Source organism: Apodemus sylvaticus, chromosome 7 (genome assembly GCF_947179515.1).
Source record: "Apodemus sylvaticus chromosome 7, mApoSyl1.1, whole genome shotgun sequence".
Lineage (NCBI taxonomy): Eukaryota > Metazoa > Chordata > Mammalia > Rodentia > Muridae > Apodemus > Apodemus sylvaticus.
In genome coordinates, this window is record NC_067478.1 from 117,094,615 (window position 1) to 117,111,017 (window position 16,403).

The following is a 16,403-nucleotide window of genomic DNA, read 5'->3' on the forward strand; positions in this document are numbered from 1 at the left end:
AAACTTCTATGTGATTCATGGGTCAACTAACTGTTCATGAAAAGTGTAACTTAAGTTTTTATCACTGTTCAATATTATGCTCTGTCACTAGTTTGAACAAAATTGCCTAATTTTCAAGAATACAGTATATTAGGAGCACAGGATTAAAAGAAGTGGGTGTAGGATGATGAATCAGGATTGATTTTTCATGAACAAGTAGCAATAAGAATGACAGTCCTGTAAAAAGAGAGAAGATGGTAAAAACTACAATTAGGATACAGAGACCAAAGACCTCAATCAACTTCTCCATTATAGTAACGTGATAACATGTTCATTACAGATACTCCCAGAATGTTATCAAGGGCTAACAGCATTTGATTGAACACTATTTGGTTAAAAAAAGAATGCATTACCTTTGAGCTCTGTAAACACTAAGTTACCCAGAATGTTTTATACCCTTGATCGGTTCATAATTTTGACTGTTCTGGTTTGAATACATATTTCTTTATTTATGAAGACCAAAAGGTTGACTGATGGTTACATATATTATAAAATAAAGACAGAAATATAAAAATATAAATCACTGAGCATTTCTGCTCTAATGTTTAGATTTTAAATATTTTTAAAATTTTTAAACAATTTTAAACATATTTGATAAATTGGTAAAAGCAGGGCTATCATATATACTTTTTAATTATTCTTATGATTAAAATATTGTAAACTGAACACTTAATTCTTGTTTATTTCTCAATTCTTACTCCATTTTAGAAAACAGATAAATACAGTAGCTATCCTGTGTACCATACCATCTATGAGACATTTGAATTAGTACAGAACTTTTATGACCCCACATTTAAAAAGCAGCTTTCTGTGGCTCAGTTACGAGGAGCATTGGTATATGAGCTTGCAGACTCTGTGGTCATTCCTTTCAACATTCAAGACTATGCAAAAGCCTTGAAAAACTATGCAGCAAGTATCTTCAACTTATCCAGGAAACATGACCAGCAATTGAGAAAACATGGAGTGTCGTTTGGTAAGATATTTTTTTATAGACTTTAATGTAGATTTTTTTCGCTTCTATCATGGTCAATGTAGTCTAGGAGGAATCTGTGCTAATCTACTAATTATTTTTGAATAAAACCTTAAATACTGACTTAGGGATCTGACTTAATATGAAATGTCTATGATGAATCTATTACTCATTAAATAGTGCTGCAAACAGTAAGTTGTGTAAGTATTTTCCTATGTTATTGCTTTTATTAATATCTCCTACATAATAAAAATTATGATCACAAGGCCTATTATGTATATATTATTGCCAAATATATTCAGAAATATTTGCATATATGAAGATGTTTTTGCATATATGAAGATAGTCAGTATTTCCTTTCACAACTGGCTGCCAATAACACGGGTTTTAAGAAAGCAGGGATGGAATACACCACAATCCTGTGGCACTAACCATGGGATCTGGAAGGAGTTGGCCTGACTCAGATATTCTGTCTTCCATTTAGTATCAGTGATCCTTAGAATATGTCTTAACTTCCTTCCTTCCTTCCTTCCTTCCTTCCTTCCTTCCTTCCTTCCTTCCTTCCTTCCTTCCTTCCTTCCTTTCTTTCTTCTCTTTCTTTCTCTGTCTCTTTCTTTCTTTCTTTCTTTCTTTCTTTCTTTCTTTCTTTCTTTCTTTCTTTCTTTCTTTCTTTCTTTCTTTCTTTCTTTCTTCTTTCTTTCTTTCTTCTTTCTCCTCCTCCTCCTTTTTCTGTTTTCTTAATGATAGGGTTTCTCTGTGTATCCCTAGATGTCCTGGAACTCACTCTGTAGACAAGGTTGGCCTTGAACTCAAAGATCTGCCTGCCTCTGTACCACCCCCACTCAGCTATTGCCAATTTCCTAAGCATGAATAAATATAACACACCTCACTACTAGAGAGAGTATTTGAAAATATATGGATCAATTATGATTGCCTCTTAGTGGTTAGTGAGTGTTACCTACTGGCACTAGTTGTAACTACTTTCTTTCCCGCCTTTCAGATATTGTTAGTATATGAAACATTATTAGAGTGACAAAAAGTATAACTAAAAGCAGTAAGGGAATAGAATTTGTCATTAGTGATATTACAATGTTATTTTGATTATATAAGATTAGTAATCATTCTGAGGTTATGAAGAACAGCAAGTATTTCACTCATTTTAAATTTAAAAAATTACATTGCTTAAAGTCATTGTTTGTAGGGGTAGATGTCATATGCTACTATGTAAATGTGAACATCAGAGAACAATTTGTAGGAGTTGGTTCTCTCCTATTCTGTGAGTCTCAGGCATTGAATCAGGCATGGTAGCAAGTGTGTTTATCTACTGACCTATAGGAAATAAAGACGAGCCAGGTATGCAGGCCCATACCTGTAATCCTAGCAGTTGGAAGGTTGCAGCAGAAGGATCACAAGTGTTAGGCTAACCTGGGCTGCTTCATAGAAAGATTGCCACCTCTACCCACCAGAAAAAAAAAAAGAATAAATTAAAGGGGAAAAGAAGAGTCTCTCTGGCATGATGATGGAAATGAAGAGATGAAGTTGGAGAAAAAGAGAAGACTCTGCTCAGGACAGATGTTAACAGCTGTGCAGCTTTGTAGCACTTCCTGAACATCTTGACTATCTTTGGGTGAAATGCCTCTCTTACATTTGCATAGGTTGACAGCCAGTCCAGAGAAATGCTATGCAAGCTCAGTGGCAGGGCCTTAAGACCAAATTTAATTTCTCTCTCTATTTAACTGCTTATAGAGCATTCTTCCATTTATGCTTTATTTATTTGTTTATTACTTATTCACTTTATATCCAGCTCACTGCCTTTCCTGGTCACTCCCTCCCACAATCGGTCTCCGATCCCCTTCTCCTCTGAGTAAGTGGGGCTCCCCAGGTAATTCCCAACCCTAACATATCAAGTCTTTGAGGTTAGGCACATCCTCACCCACTGAGCCCTGAAAAGGCTAGAAGACCATATCCCACCAACAGGCAACAGCTTTTGGGATAGGCCCCACCCAGTTATTTAGGACACACATGAAGACCAAGTTGCACATCTGCTACATATGTGCAGGTAGGCCTAGGTATAGCCTGTGTATGTTCTTTGGTTGATGGTTCAGTGTCAGAGGGCCCCAAGGGTCCAGGCTAGTTGTCTGTGATTTCTGTGGAGTTCCTATCCTCTTTGGGGTACACAATTCTTCCTCTTATTCTTCTATAAGAGTTCCCAAGCTTCACCCATTGTTTGGCTGTGGGTGTATGCATCTGCCTGAGTCAGCTTGGTGGAGCATCTCATAAGACAACCATGTCTTATAAGACAAGTTGTCTTATAAGACAACTCCTGTCTGCAAGCATAATACAGTATCATTAATAGTGTCAGGGACTGGTACTTGACCATGGGATGGGTATCAAGTTGGACAGGTTATTGGTTGGCCATTCCCTCAGTCTCTGCTCCATCTTTGCTTTCGCACTTCTTGCAGACAGAATAAATTTTGGGTTGAAAGTTTTGTAGGTAGGTTGGTGTCCTTATTACTCGCAGGAAGTGGCCTCTTAATTAAGGTTTTATTTCCCCAGTGCTGTATAAGTCACAACTAGTATCACTCCCACTGATTCTTGGGCACCTCCCTTATCTCAGGTCTCAGTCTCTCCCTGGAGATACCCCCACCCCCACTTCCCCAGCCCCATCAGTTGAAGATTTCCATTTATTTTCATGGTCATCTGGCCATTTCTACTATCCTTCCCCATACCTGGTCTTGAACTCCCCCTCTCGTTCCCTTCTCCATGGTCTCTCCCGCCCAGTTCTGTCCCTCAATCTGCCTCTTATGGCTATTTTACTCCCCCTTTGAAGTTAGATTCAAGCTTCCTCACTTCCTTCCTTCTCTAGCTTCTTTGTGTATCCTGAATCTTATAGCTAATACCCACTTATAAGTGAGTACATACCATAGCATCTTCTATTTTTTACATTCATGTCTTTACTGCTGAATATCCATCAAGGCTTATCTCTTCCAGAATTTGTCTCTTGCTGTGCCCCACTCTCTGCACAATTGAAATTCCCCATTTGTGTCAAGAATGTGTTTGAATAAAGAATGTGCTTCTGCTGAATGAATGAAATCACACTCTATACTTCTAGTTCTTTATCTTCTACTAAACAAGTCACTGTGCTCTATATAACGGTTATATAAATCCAAGTCATATAACATAGTATAGAATAGAGTTTATTCAGAGCATGTAGAGGGGGAGATAAGAGGGTAGTAGAGGCAGAGAAAGGCGGAGTGAGTAGAGAAGTAGAGGCCAGTCTTGGCCATGAACCCGTGGAAAGAGGGGGGAAGGGAAGGGAATGGGGCATGGAGAACAGGAGCAGAAGAGAAGCAAGAGATCAAGAGGGCAAGAGAGAGAAGGGGCAAGCAGCTCCTTTTATAGTGGGCCAGGCCTACCTGGCTGTTGTCAGAAAACTGTGGGGTGGATTTTAGATAGAATGCTAAGTTACTACCCTGAAAATGTTCTTTCTGATGTGATCACTGACCATTGTGTCCCTGAATCCTATTATTTTAGTTTTTTTCTTGACTTCTGTATTATACTTGAATTTAAATTTCCTTCTTCTACATACACTTCTTTTGTTTCCATCATACCCACTATTAGATTACATGTTTTAAACAAATCTTGTAAACGTTGAGGACTAAAATGCTTTTTTGAAAACACTAAATGTATTTATGTAGAAGGTTCCTCCTCCTTGACAGATGATACAGCAGTCCTGTGACTAGACCTACAAGGACTTGATCTGCAAAACAGATAGAAATGGAAACAGTAGTAAATCAATCATGCATGCCAAAGTCCTACTTAGAACTTAGGAAACGTGCATGATAGGTTGCTGGAATAAAAAAAAAATATATGCTAAGAATCTAATTACAGTTTTTCTAACATAATATTTTTTCTTGATTATTGTGCCCACACTCCCTAAAAATAGAAGAAAAAAAGTCCTAGATATTCACTGGAGCATGGGCAAACTCTCAGTGGCCAGACCCTTAAAGAAAACTGAATCCTTTGGGAACTTTAGATATCCTAGAAAAATATGACTAGATCAAAGCTGATGTTTTCTGCCTAGTTATACCAATTTGTCACAAGTCATCCTTTGAGCAAGATTTTTTTTTTATTTTTGAATTTCTTTTTCTTTTAAATTTCTATATTCTTTGTTTACATTCCAAATGATTTTCTCTTCCTGGTTCCCCCCTCCACATAAGTCCCATAAGCCCTCTTCCCTCCACCCGTTCTCCAGTCAACCTCCTCCTACTTCTCTGTCCTGGCAATCCCCTACAATGCTGCATCAAGCCTTTCCAGGACCAGGGCCCTTTCCTTCCTTCTTCTTGGGAATGATTTGATATGTGAATTGTGTCTTGGGTTTTCAGAGCTTCTGGGCTAATATCCACTTATCAGTGACTGCATTCCATGTAAGTGAGGTAACCCAATCACAAAAGAACACACATGGAATGCAGTCACTGATAAGTGGATATTGAGCAAGATTTTAAGTGCATATTTTGTATGCACTTAAATACAATACAATGCTATTGGATTGAAAATACAAATTAGTATTGCTTTAATCTTGTAATAATTGCAGGGATAATATCTTATCCCTATCTCCAGTGGCTAATGTATCATAATTGTTCCAACAAATATATTGGATGAATGAATGTTGGGGTTTAGGTAAATAATTGAGGAATTATTTTTGCCCTATACTGCTGAAAGAATTCTCTTAAGAACCAATTTAGGGGAGGTCTGGAGAGTAGCTAAGAGCCCTTTCCAATCTATCAGGAGAAAAGGCCTTCCTGTCTGAAGAGTCATGTTGTATGGATCATAAGTACATGCAACTCCAACTCTAAAGGATCTTGCACTCTCTTCTGATTTTCATGGGCACACACACATACATACACACACACACACATACACACACACACACACACACACACACACACACAAACCTCCATAACTTGACTGCTTTTAAAATACCCATCTTTCCTCCCCTCTCCCCACACCCAATACTTTTCATGAATTTACGGGAAGGGTTACAAAAAATTACTATTTTCCCTGCTTGTTCTGTCCTGTCATGGAAAGGACAGGAATGTGTATGTGTAAAATTTGAATGACTAACTTATTTCCCTTCTATTTTTCTATTAAAGATCCCTTATTTTCTGCTGTGAACAACTTTTCAGAGGCTGCTTCAGACTTTCACAGAAGACTTACACAAGTTGATCTTAATAAGTAAGTTCCACATGAAGTATCCTACTGAAAAAAGAATGGACTATCTTCCTGAATATATGTGTAGAACTCCTCCAAGTCCTTGCTGCTTCAACGACGGTCTGCACCTTTCCATCATCAGCACATCTGCTAGCATGTTAGAAAGCAGAAGGACATACTTAAGAGTTATCTTTATAACTGAGCTTGAGTTTCATCCATCATTTCCAACTAACTACTCCTTTAACTCTTCTGATGTCCCCTTCCCTCACTTCATTTTCTGAATTCATGGCCTGTTTTTCTGTGACTAGGACCCTCAGTTATGTTTTTAAATAACATTGTAGACAATTGCACTAATGCTTAAGCTGAATTTTAGATGAGAGTTACACTTGGAAATTCCTAACTCTATAAGCTCAGGTGCTTTTGAATGCATTTCTGTATAGTCCTTCTCAATATTCCTATTCGATCATCAACCATTTCCTTTTGTATAATTTCTTTTCTAATTTTTTTTGTTATTGCCATTTTTAGGTAGAAAATAATTTTAAAATTATATTAAAACATTATGCAATAAATATGAATTGTATCAAAATATAGGGTTTTTCCCCCAAACTTAATCAGCAATCATTGTCAGTCATTTTGAGGAGGCTTTCTTCTCCCTTGGATTGAGTGAAAGCTCAGATGTGTAGTTCAGCTACCCAGAAAGCAGTATAAGGATGGTGAATGTGAAAGGACCTCCCTTAGTTACCACACAAAGCTGCCCCTGCCTTTTTCATAGTTCAGAATTTGATTATTTTGTTGTTGTTTTTATTTATTCTTAGTGTTTTTCCTTATCTTTATTTTGTTTCTTTATTTAGCCCAGACATGGTGAAGTTATGTGACTCATAAAGAATAATGTGATAGTTTTCTGTTTTTCTGGGAGGTCTGGTTATCATCCAGAGAAGCAAAGAATAAATCTTTTATTTCTTTTTCACCCCCTATGACCTTGAAAAGCAAAACAAATCAATTTTCAGTAGCATTCTATGTTTAGTATAAATGCTAATGAGATGGCCCTGCTGTTATATGCTGCTTGCTCTATAACACTTTACTGTGTTGACATTAATTTTGTTAATGGTTTATTATTTTATCTATTTTACATGCCTTATGTTTATTTTAGTTTAATTGGAATTACTAGAAAAGGATTTAATGATGTGTTTTTTGTTCTCCAAGTCCTATTGCAGTGAGAATTATGAATGACCAACAGATGCTTCTTGAAAGAGCATTCATAGATCCTCTTGGTTTACCTGGGAGGCAGTTCTACAGGTAAGGAAAAGATGGTTGCACCACAGAAGGCACCAAACACCTCTCTCTAATCAAAAAAGCATATGAAAGATGATAGCAGCATATTTAATACACAACATACTAAATATACTAAATGTAATATAAATGCTAAATGTAATATGGGTAAGATTACAAATCAAGTAATGGTATAGTATGTAGTATTAGAGCAATATATTTCATATCAGTTAGTTCTTCAGTATGTGCCTGTCATAGCTAAGAAAGAACCTGAACAAAATATCCAAGCCACAGAGTTCTAAAGGGATCTTAGAGATCATATAGTCAACAATCTGATGAATCCTTTTTGCAAACTTCCAGGTAAATTAATATTCAGCCAGTTTCATACTTAGTGATGGAAAGCTTACTGTTTCACAAATATTCCCATTTTACTTTAAAGATGTAGTTATTAGAAAATTTCTTTATCATGTAAATTTCTCATCTAACTGATCATTCTTCTTAAATAAAGTTTAGCTTCTACTCCATATGATTTAGGTTGTTAAGATATCTGCCTGTTCCTTGAATCAAAGTTTTGTTTTGTTCTTGGTTATATTATTATTATTATTATTATTATTTTGTATTTATGTCATATTTTCTTTTAGTATCTTGACTTTCAGTCCCCAAAGTCTATTTTCTCAAAGTCCTTTAAAGAATAGTTCCTTGGGAGCTGATCCTGTCCCACAGGACTCCATACCCAAATAGTGCTAGGAGATTGCTATCCTCCCAGGAGTGTAGATAAGTCTGTAAGCGAGGGTAAGCCCACCACTGCTGCTCAGAGGGGACCCTGGCAGAATCCTCAGGACACAGGAGCCAAGAAGCAGCCTGGGACAGGAGCCTTCCTGTTTCCATCTGCACCCCAGAGCTGACACTGCCCCAACACTACATACACAAATACCACTAGGAGAGAGCTGGTCTTTCAGGAGTGCTGGCATACCTGTGAGCACAGGTAAGACCAAAACTTCTCTTTAAATTCTTGGCCCAGGAGGGACCCTCCAACAGCCATAAGGACACAGGAACCAAGGAACAACTCGGGACAGGATCCTTCTGGTTTCTGTCTGCACACCAGAGCTGACCTTGTATCACAGGTCTCCATACCTAATTCCTCCTAGAGAGTACTGGTCTCCCAGGAGTACTGATACATAGGCTTGCAGGAATGGACAAGCCACAGTCCAGTCAAAGACAGCAAGACCACCTAACACCAGAGATAATTAGATGGCAAAAGGCAAAGGCAAGAACATAAGCAACAAAAACAAAGGCTACTTGGCACCATTAGAACTCAGTTCCCCCACAACAGCAAGTCATGGATGTCCCAACACACCAAAACAAAAACAAAAACAACCAAAAAAAAAACAAAACAAAAAACCCCAAAAAACAAAAACAAAACCAAGGCTCTGATTTAAAAGCACATCTCATGATGATGATAGAAGACTTTAAGTAGGACATAAATAACTCTCTTAAAGAAATACAAGAAGCCGGGCGGTGGTGGCACACGCCTGTAATCCCAGCAATCTGGGAGGCAGAGGCAGGTGGATTTCTGAGTTTGAGGCCAGCCTGGTCTACAGAGTGAGTTCCAGGACAGCCAGGGCTACAAAGTGAAACCCTGTCTGGAGAGGGGGGAGGGAGTCGGGGGAGGGGGAAGGAAATACAAGAGAACACAAGTAAACACATAGAAGCCCTTAACAATGACACACAAAAATCCCTCAAAGAATTACAGGAAACAGGTGAAGGAACTGAACAAAACTATCCAGGAATGGAAAATGAAACAATAAAGAAATCATAAAGAAGACAATCCTGGAGATAGAAAACCTAGGAAAGAGATTAGAAGTCATAGATGCAAGTATCACAAGCAGAATACAAGAGATAGAAGAGAAAATATCACATTCAGGAGAATACCATAGAAAATATTGACATAACAGTCAAAGAAAATGCAAAATGGAAAAATTGTCTAATCCAAAACATCTACGAAATCCAGGACACAATGAGAAGACCAAACCTAAGGATATTAGGGATTAAAGACAGTGAAGATTACCAACTTAAAGGACCAGTAAATATCTGCAACAAAATTCTAGAAGAAACTTTACTAACATAAACAAAGAGATGCACATAAACATACAAGAAGCCTACAGATCTCCAAATAGATTGGACCAGAAAAGAAATTCTTCCTGTCAGATATTAATCAAAACACCAAATGCAAAAAACAAAGAAAGAATATTAAAAGCAGTAAGGGAAACAGGTCAAGTAACACATAAAGGCAGACCTATCAGAAATACATTAGACTATGAAAGCTAGAACATCTTGGGCAGATGTTAAACAGACCCTAAGAGAACACAAATGCCAGTGCAGACTACTATACCCAGCAAAATTCTAAATTACCATAGATGGAGAAAATAAGATATTCCACGGCAAAAACAAATTTATACAATATCTTTCCACAAATCCAGCCCTAAAAGGGATGGAAAATGCCAACAGAAGAAGGGAAAATATACCCTAGAAAAAGCAAGAAAGTAATCTTCTTTCAACAAACACAAAAGAATATCGCCATACAAACATAAAAATACCAACAAAAATAACAGGAAGCAACTATCATTATTCCTTAATATCTCTTAACATTACGACTCAATTCCCTGGGCTAGAGAGATGACTCAACTGTTAACAGCTATGCTCACAACCATAAAATATAAGACTCAGTTCCCCAATAAAAAGACATGAAGTAACAGACTGGATACAACAAACAGGACAGAGCATTTTGCTGCATACTGAAAACACACCTCAGTGTCAAAGACAAACAATACCTCAAAATAAAGTAAAACCATTTTCCAAGCAAATGGTCCCAAGAAACAAGCTGGAGTATCCATTCTAATATCAAATAAAATCACCTTTCAACCAAAAGTCATCAAAAATAATAAGGAAGGACACTTAATACTCATCAAAGGAAAAATCTACTAAGAAGACCTCTCAATTCTGAACATCTATGTTCCAAATCAAGGGAACCCACATTTATAAAAACTTTACTAAAGCTCAAAGCACATATTGCACATCATACAATAATAGTGGGAGACTTCAACACCCCACTCTCATCAATGGACAGATCATGGAAATAGAAACTAAACAGAGACACAGTGACACTAACAGAAGTTATAAAACAAATGGGTTTAACAGATATCAGTAGGATATTTTATCCTAAAACAAAAGAGAATACCTTCTCCTCAGCACCTCATAGTACCTTATCCAAAATTGACTGTAAAATTGGTTACATAATAATAAAAAACAGGCTTCAACTGAAATAATCCCATGCATCCTATCAGATCACCACAGACTAAGGCTGGTCTTCAATAGCAACATAAATAGTAGAAAGCCCACATATACTTGGAAGCTGAACAACACTCTACCCACTGATAACTTGGTCAAGAAAACAAATAAAGAAACTTAAGACATTTTAGAATTTAATGAAAATGAAGCCACAACATAACCAAACTTATGAGACACAATGAAATCAGTGCTAAGAGGAAAAACCATAGCTCTGAATGACTCCAAAAAGAAACTGGAGAGACCACACAGCTTGACAACATATCTGAAAGCTCTAGAACAAAAAGAAGCAAATACACCTATGAGGAGCAGACAGCAGGAAATCATCAAACTCAGGGCTGAAATCAACTGAGTAGAAACAAAAAGAACCTTGCAAAGAATTAGCAAAACCAGGAGCTGGTTCTTTGAGAAAAATCAACAAGATAGATAAACCTTCAGCCAAACTAACCAGATGGCATAGAGACAGTATCCAAATCAAAATTAGAAATGAATAGGGAGACATAACAACAGAAACTGAAGAAATCCAAAAAATCAAATCCTACTACAAAAGCCTATACTCAATAAAACTTGAAAATCTGGATGAAATGATCAATATTCTTGACAGATACTGGGTACCAAAGTTAAATCAGTATCAGATAAGTGATCTAAACAGTTCCATAACCCCTAGAGAAATAGAAGCACTCATTAATAGTCTCTCAACTAAAAAAGCTCAGGACTAGATAAGTTTAGTGCAGAGTTCTATCAGACCTTCAAAGAAGACCTAATACTCTTCAAACTATTCCACAAATTAGAAACAGAAAGAACACTAGTCAATATGTTTTTGGAAGCCACAGTTACTCTATTACAAAACCTCACAGACACAACCAAGAAAGAATTTCAGACCAATTTTTCTTATGAATATAGATGCAAAAATACTCAATAAAATTTCTACAAACAGAATCCAAAAATACATCAAAATGATCATTTACCACAATCAAGTAGGCTTCATCCCAGGGATGCAGGGATGGTTCAATATATGGAAATCCATCAATGTAATCCACTACATAAACAAACTCAAAGGAAAAAAAAAACACATGATCATTTCATTAGATGCTGCAAAAGCATTTGAATAAATTCAATATCCCTTCATGTTAAAAGTCTTGGAAAGGTCAGGAATTCAAGGCCAATACCTGAACATAGCAATACACAGGAAACCAGTAGCCAACATAAAAATAAATGGAAAGATACATGAAGCAATCCCAATAAAATCAGGGACTAGACACGGCTGTGGCTGCTCTCAACCTCTCTCTCTCTCTCTCCTCTCTCTCTCTCTCTCTCTCTCTCTCTCTCTCTCTCTCTCTCTCTCTCTCTCTCTCTTTCTCTCTCTCCCCCTATATATTCAATATAGTACTTGAAGTTCTAGCTAGAGCAATTAGACAACAAAAGGATGCCAAAAGGATCCAAATTGGAAAGGAAAATATCAAAAATCACTATTTGCAGATGATATGATAGTATACTTAAGTGATCCCAAAAAACTCCATCAGAGAATTGCTATAGATGATAAACAATTTCAGCAAAGTGGCCGGATATAAAATTAACTCAAACAAACCAGTAGCTTTCCTATACTCAAAGGATAAAAAGGCTGAGAAAGTAATTAGGGAAACAACACCCTTTACAATAGTTACAAATAATATAAACTATCTTGGTATGACTCTAACCAAACATGTGAAAGATCTGTATGACAAGAACTTCAAGTCTCTGAAGAAAAAAATTGAAAAAGACCTCAGAAGATGGAACGATCTCCCATGCTCATGGACTGGAAGGATTAATATTGTAAAAATGGCCATCTTGCTGAAAGCAATCTACAGATTCAATGCAATCCCCATCAAAATTCCAACTCAATTCTTCATAGAGTTAGAAAGAGCAATTTTCAAATTCATTTGGAATAACAAAATCTCAGGATAATGAAAACTATTCTCAACAATAAAAGATTTCTGGGATAATCAATATCCCCGACCTCAACCTGTACTACAGAGAAATAGTGATTAAAACTGTGTGGTACTGGTACAGTGACAGGCAGGTAGACTAAGGGAATAGAATTGAGGACCCAGAAATAAACTCACACACCTATGGTCACTTGATCTTTGCCAAAGGAATTAAAACCATCCCATGGAAAACCCACAGCATTTTCACTAAATAGTGGTGGTTCAACTGGCCTTCACCTTGTAGAAGAATATAAATCAATCCATTCTTATCTCCCTGTACAAAGCTGAAGTCAAAGTGGATAAAGGACCTCCACATAAAACCAGATACACTAAAACAGAAAAGAAACTGGGGAAGAGCCCACATAGGCACAGGTGAAAATTTACTGAACAGAACACCAATGGCTTATCTCTAAGCTTGAGAATTGACAAATGGGACCTGATAAAATTGCAATGCTTCTGTAAGGCAAAGGACACTGTCAATAGGAAAAAATGGCAACCAACAGATTTGGATAAGATCTTTACCAATCCTACATCTGATAGAGGGCTAATATTCAATATATACAAAGAACTCAAGAAGTTAAGACTCCAGAGAACCAAATAATCCTATTAAAAATGGAGAACAGAGCTAAACAGAATTCTCAATGGAGGAATCTCTAAGGACTGAGAAAAATCTAAAGAAATGTTCAACATCCTTAGTCATCAGGGAAATGCAAATCAAAACAACCCTGAGATTTCACCTCACACAAGTCAGAATGACCATAATCAAAACTCAGGTGACAACAGATTCTGTCGAGGATGTGAAGAAAAGGGAACACTCCTTTTGCTGGTTGTACTGCAAGCTGGTACATGCACTCTGGAAATCAGTCCTGTGGTTCCTCAGAAAATTCGACATAGAACATCCTGAGGACCCAGCTATATCACTCCTAGACATATACCCAGAAGATGCTCCAATATGTAATAAGGACACATGCTCCACTATGTTCATAGCAGCCATATTTATAATAGCCAGAAGCTAGAAACAACCCAGATGTCTCTCAACAGAGGAATGGATACAGAAAATGTGGTACATTTACACTATGGAATACTACTCAGCTATTGCATATGACTTCATGAAATTCACAGGCAAGTAAGTGGTTGGACCTTGAGACTCTCTGAGTGAGGTGACTCAGTTACAAAGGAACAGCACGGTATGCACTCACTGATAAGTGGACATTAGCCCAAAAATTCAGAACATCCAAGATTCAATTTGCAAACCATATGAAGCCCAAGAAAGAAGACCAAAATGTAGAGGCTTCAGAGCTTTTTAGAAGGGTGAACAAAATATTCACAAGAGGAAACTCCTGGAAACAGGAGGAAACAAAGTATGGAACAGAGGCTATCCAGAGACTGCTCCACCTGGGGATCCATCTTGTATAAAGCCATCAAACTCAGATATAATTGTGGATGCCAGGAAGTGCTTGCTGATGGAAGCCTGATACGGCTGTCTTCTGAGAGGCTCTGCCAGAGCCTGACAAATAAAGAGGCAGATGCTCAGAGCCAACCATTGGTCTGAGCTTGAGGTTCCTCCGATGGAGGAGTTGGAGAAGGGACTAAAGGAACCGAGGACTGAAGGAGCTCCCTCCTTGCAGCACCATGGAGGGAGTAACAGTGTCAACAGGCCAGATTGGACTTCAGTGGAAGGGGTGAAAAGGCCCTTGGGCCTGAGGATGTTCCATGTCCTAGTGTAGGGGAATGCTAGGGCAGGAGGACTGGAGTGGGTGGATGGGGGAGCAGCCTCATAGAAGCAGGGGGAGAAGGGGATGGGATGGGGGTTTCCGAAGGGGAGACACGGAAAGGGGAAATCATTTGAAATGTAAATAAATATCCAATAAAAAAGAAAACAAACAAAAACAAGTTTCTTGTGGCTGGAGAGATGGCTTAGTGATTAAAAGCACTCTGGTTTAGAGCACTTCACTCACTAACCCACTGCTCTTCCAGAGGTCCTGAGTTCAATTCTGAGCAAACCACATGACGGCTCACAAACCATTTGTAATGGGATCCAATGCCCTCTTCTGGTGTGTGTGAAGTAAGCAACAGTGTGTTCACACACATAAAATAAATCTTTTAAAAAGGAGCACCTGTTGCTCTTTTAGAAGGCTCAGATTTAGTTCTCAGCACTCACATGGTGGCTCAGAAGCATCTTAAATTTCCTCTACTCGGCAGGCACCAGGCATGCATGAAGAACACAGACATACAATGAGGTAAAGCATTCACACACATAACAATGTAACCAAATAAATCTAATCAATATTTTAAATGGTTCCCTGATAGAAGTTAAGAAGGTCCTAGCATTTAATTAAAGCCAGGAAAGTCTGTTCCTGTTCACGCAGGGTTAGGATTATGTCTGCGTCACTGCTCTGTGACGTGGGCGTGCCACTTCCTGGATCTGCCTGTCTGAATTAAGATCATGAATGCTACTTTATAAAGCTAGCTATAACTTTTCTAAATGTTAGTGGTAAGGGCTAACATTCAAATGATACAAACACCTTTTAGAGGTCAGATCTTCCACTCTGACCTGGGAAATTATTTTTCTAAGCCTTGGTTTCTCAACTATAAATGGAGATTTCAGCTTTTTACTTCTGAGGCCTGTAGAATTAAGACATTTGAAGGCTAAGCTTAAAAAGGGAAGCACTCTGGAATATGAACTGTATTTGTAAATGTTTTTTTCATAGTTATAAACAGGAACTATCAGTTCTGAGTATGTATGCATATGTACATATATAAAAATTAAGAAATATCCATAATTTTAGTCCTTTCTTGGAAGTTACTAGTTTATTGATCCCTTTAGAACTAATGTTTATAATGAATGCACTTTTAAAAATGTTCAGACTCTGAAGCATGTAGTCTAGTGACAGTTCTTCCTCATCAATTCACTCAACTGCATATCTAGTTCTCCTAATTTTTTTCAGGGAAATTCAACATTGGGTGATGTGTTAACTTACTTATATATGTGTATGTATGTCTGAATACATGTGCACATTATATGCTTTATGTGACTATATATATTTATTTATGGGTAACTGCTTGCTATATTCATGTTTGTATGTAAATATGGACATTATACACACACACACACACAACTTGAAGTACAGAAACATTTATATTTATACAAATGGAGCCATACGGAGAAGCATCTTAAAAAATGCTCAACTTCATTAGTCATTAGGGAAATGCAAATCAAAACAACCCTGAGATTTCATCTTACACCAGTCAGAATGGCTAAGATTAAAAATTCAGGAGACAGCAGGCGTTGGAGAGGGTGTGGAGAAAGAGGAACACTCCTCCACTGCTGGTGGGGTTGCAAATTGGTACAACCACTCTGGAAATCAGTCTGGCGGTTCCTCCGAAAACTGGGCACCTCACTTCCAGAAGATCCTGCTATACCACTCCTGGGCATATACCCAGAGGATTCCCCACCATGTAATAAGGATATATGCTCCACTATGTTCATAGCAGCCCTATTTATAATTGCCAGATGCTGGAAAGAACCCAGGTATCCCTCAACAGAAGAGTGGATGCAAAAAATGTGGTATATCTACACAATAGAGTACTATTCAGCCATTAGA

General features: G+C 37.7%; 1 protein-coding gene across 1 annotated transcript in view; it reads left to right on the forward strand.

Moving 5' to 3' along the window:
• Positions 1–16,403, forward strand: part of Naalad2 (N-acetylated alpha-linked acidic dipeptidase 2) — a 92,863-nt gene that overhangs the window by 73,136 nt on the left and 3,324 nt on the right. The window contains exons 16-18 of the mRNA XM_052189054.1: positions 748–1,012; positions 6,163–6,244; positions 7,424–7,516. Coding sequence (XP_052045014.1) covers positions 748–1,012; positions 6,163–6,244; positions 7,424–7,516 — 440 coding nt within the window. The remainder of the gene's footprint in view (positions 1–747; positions 1,013–6,162; positions 6,245–7,423; positions 7,517–16,403) is intronic.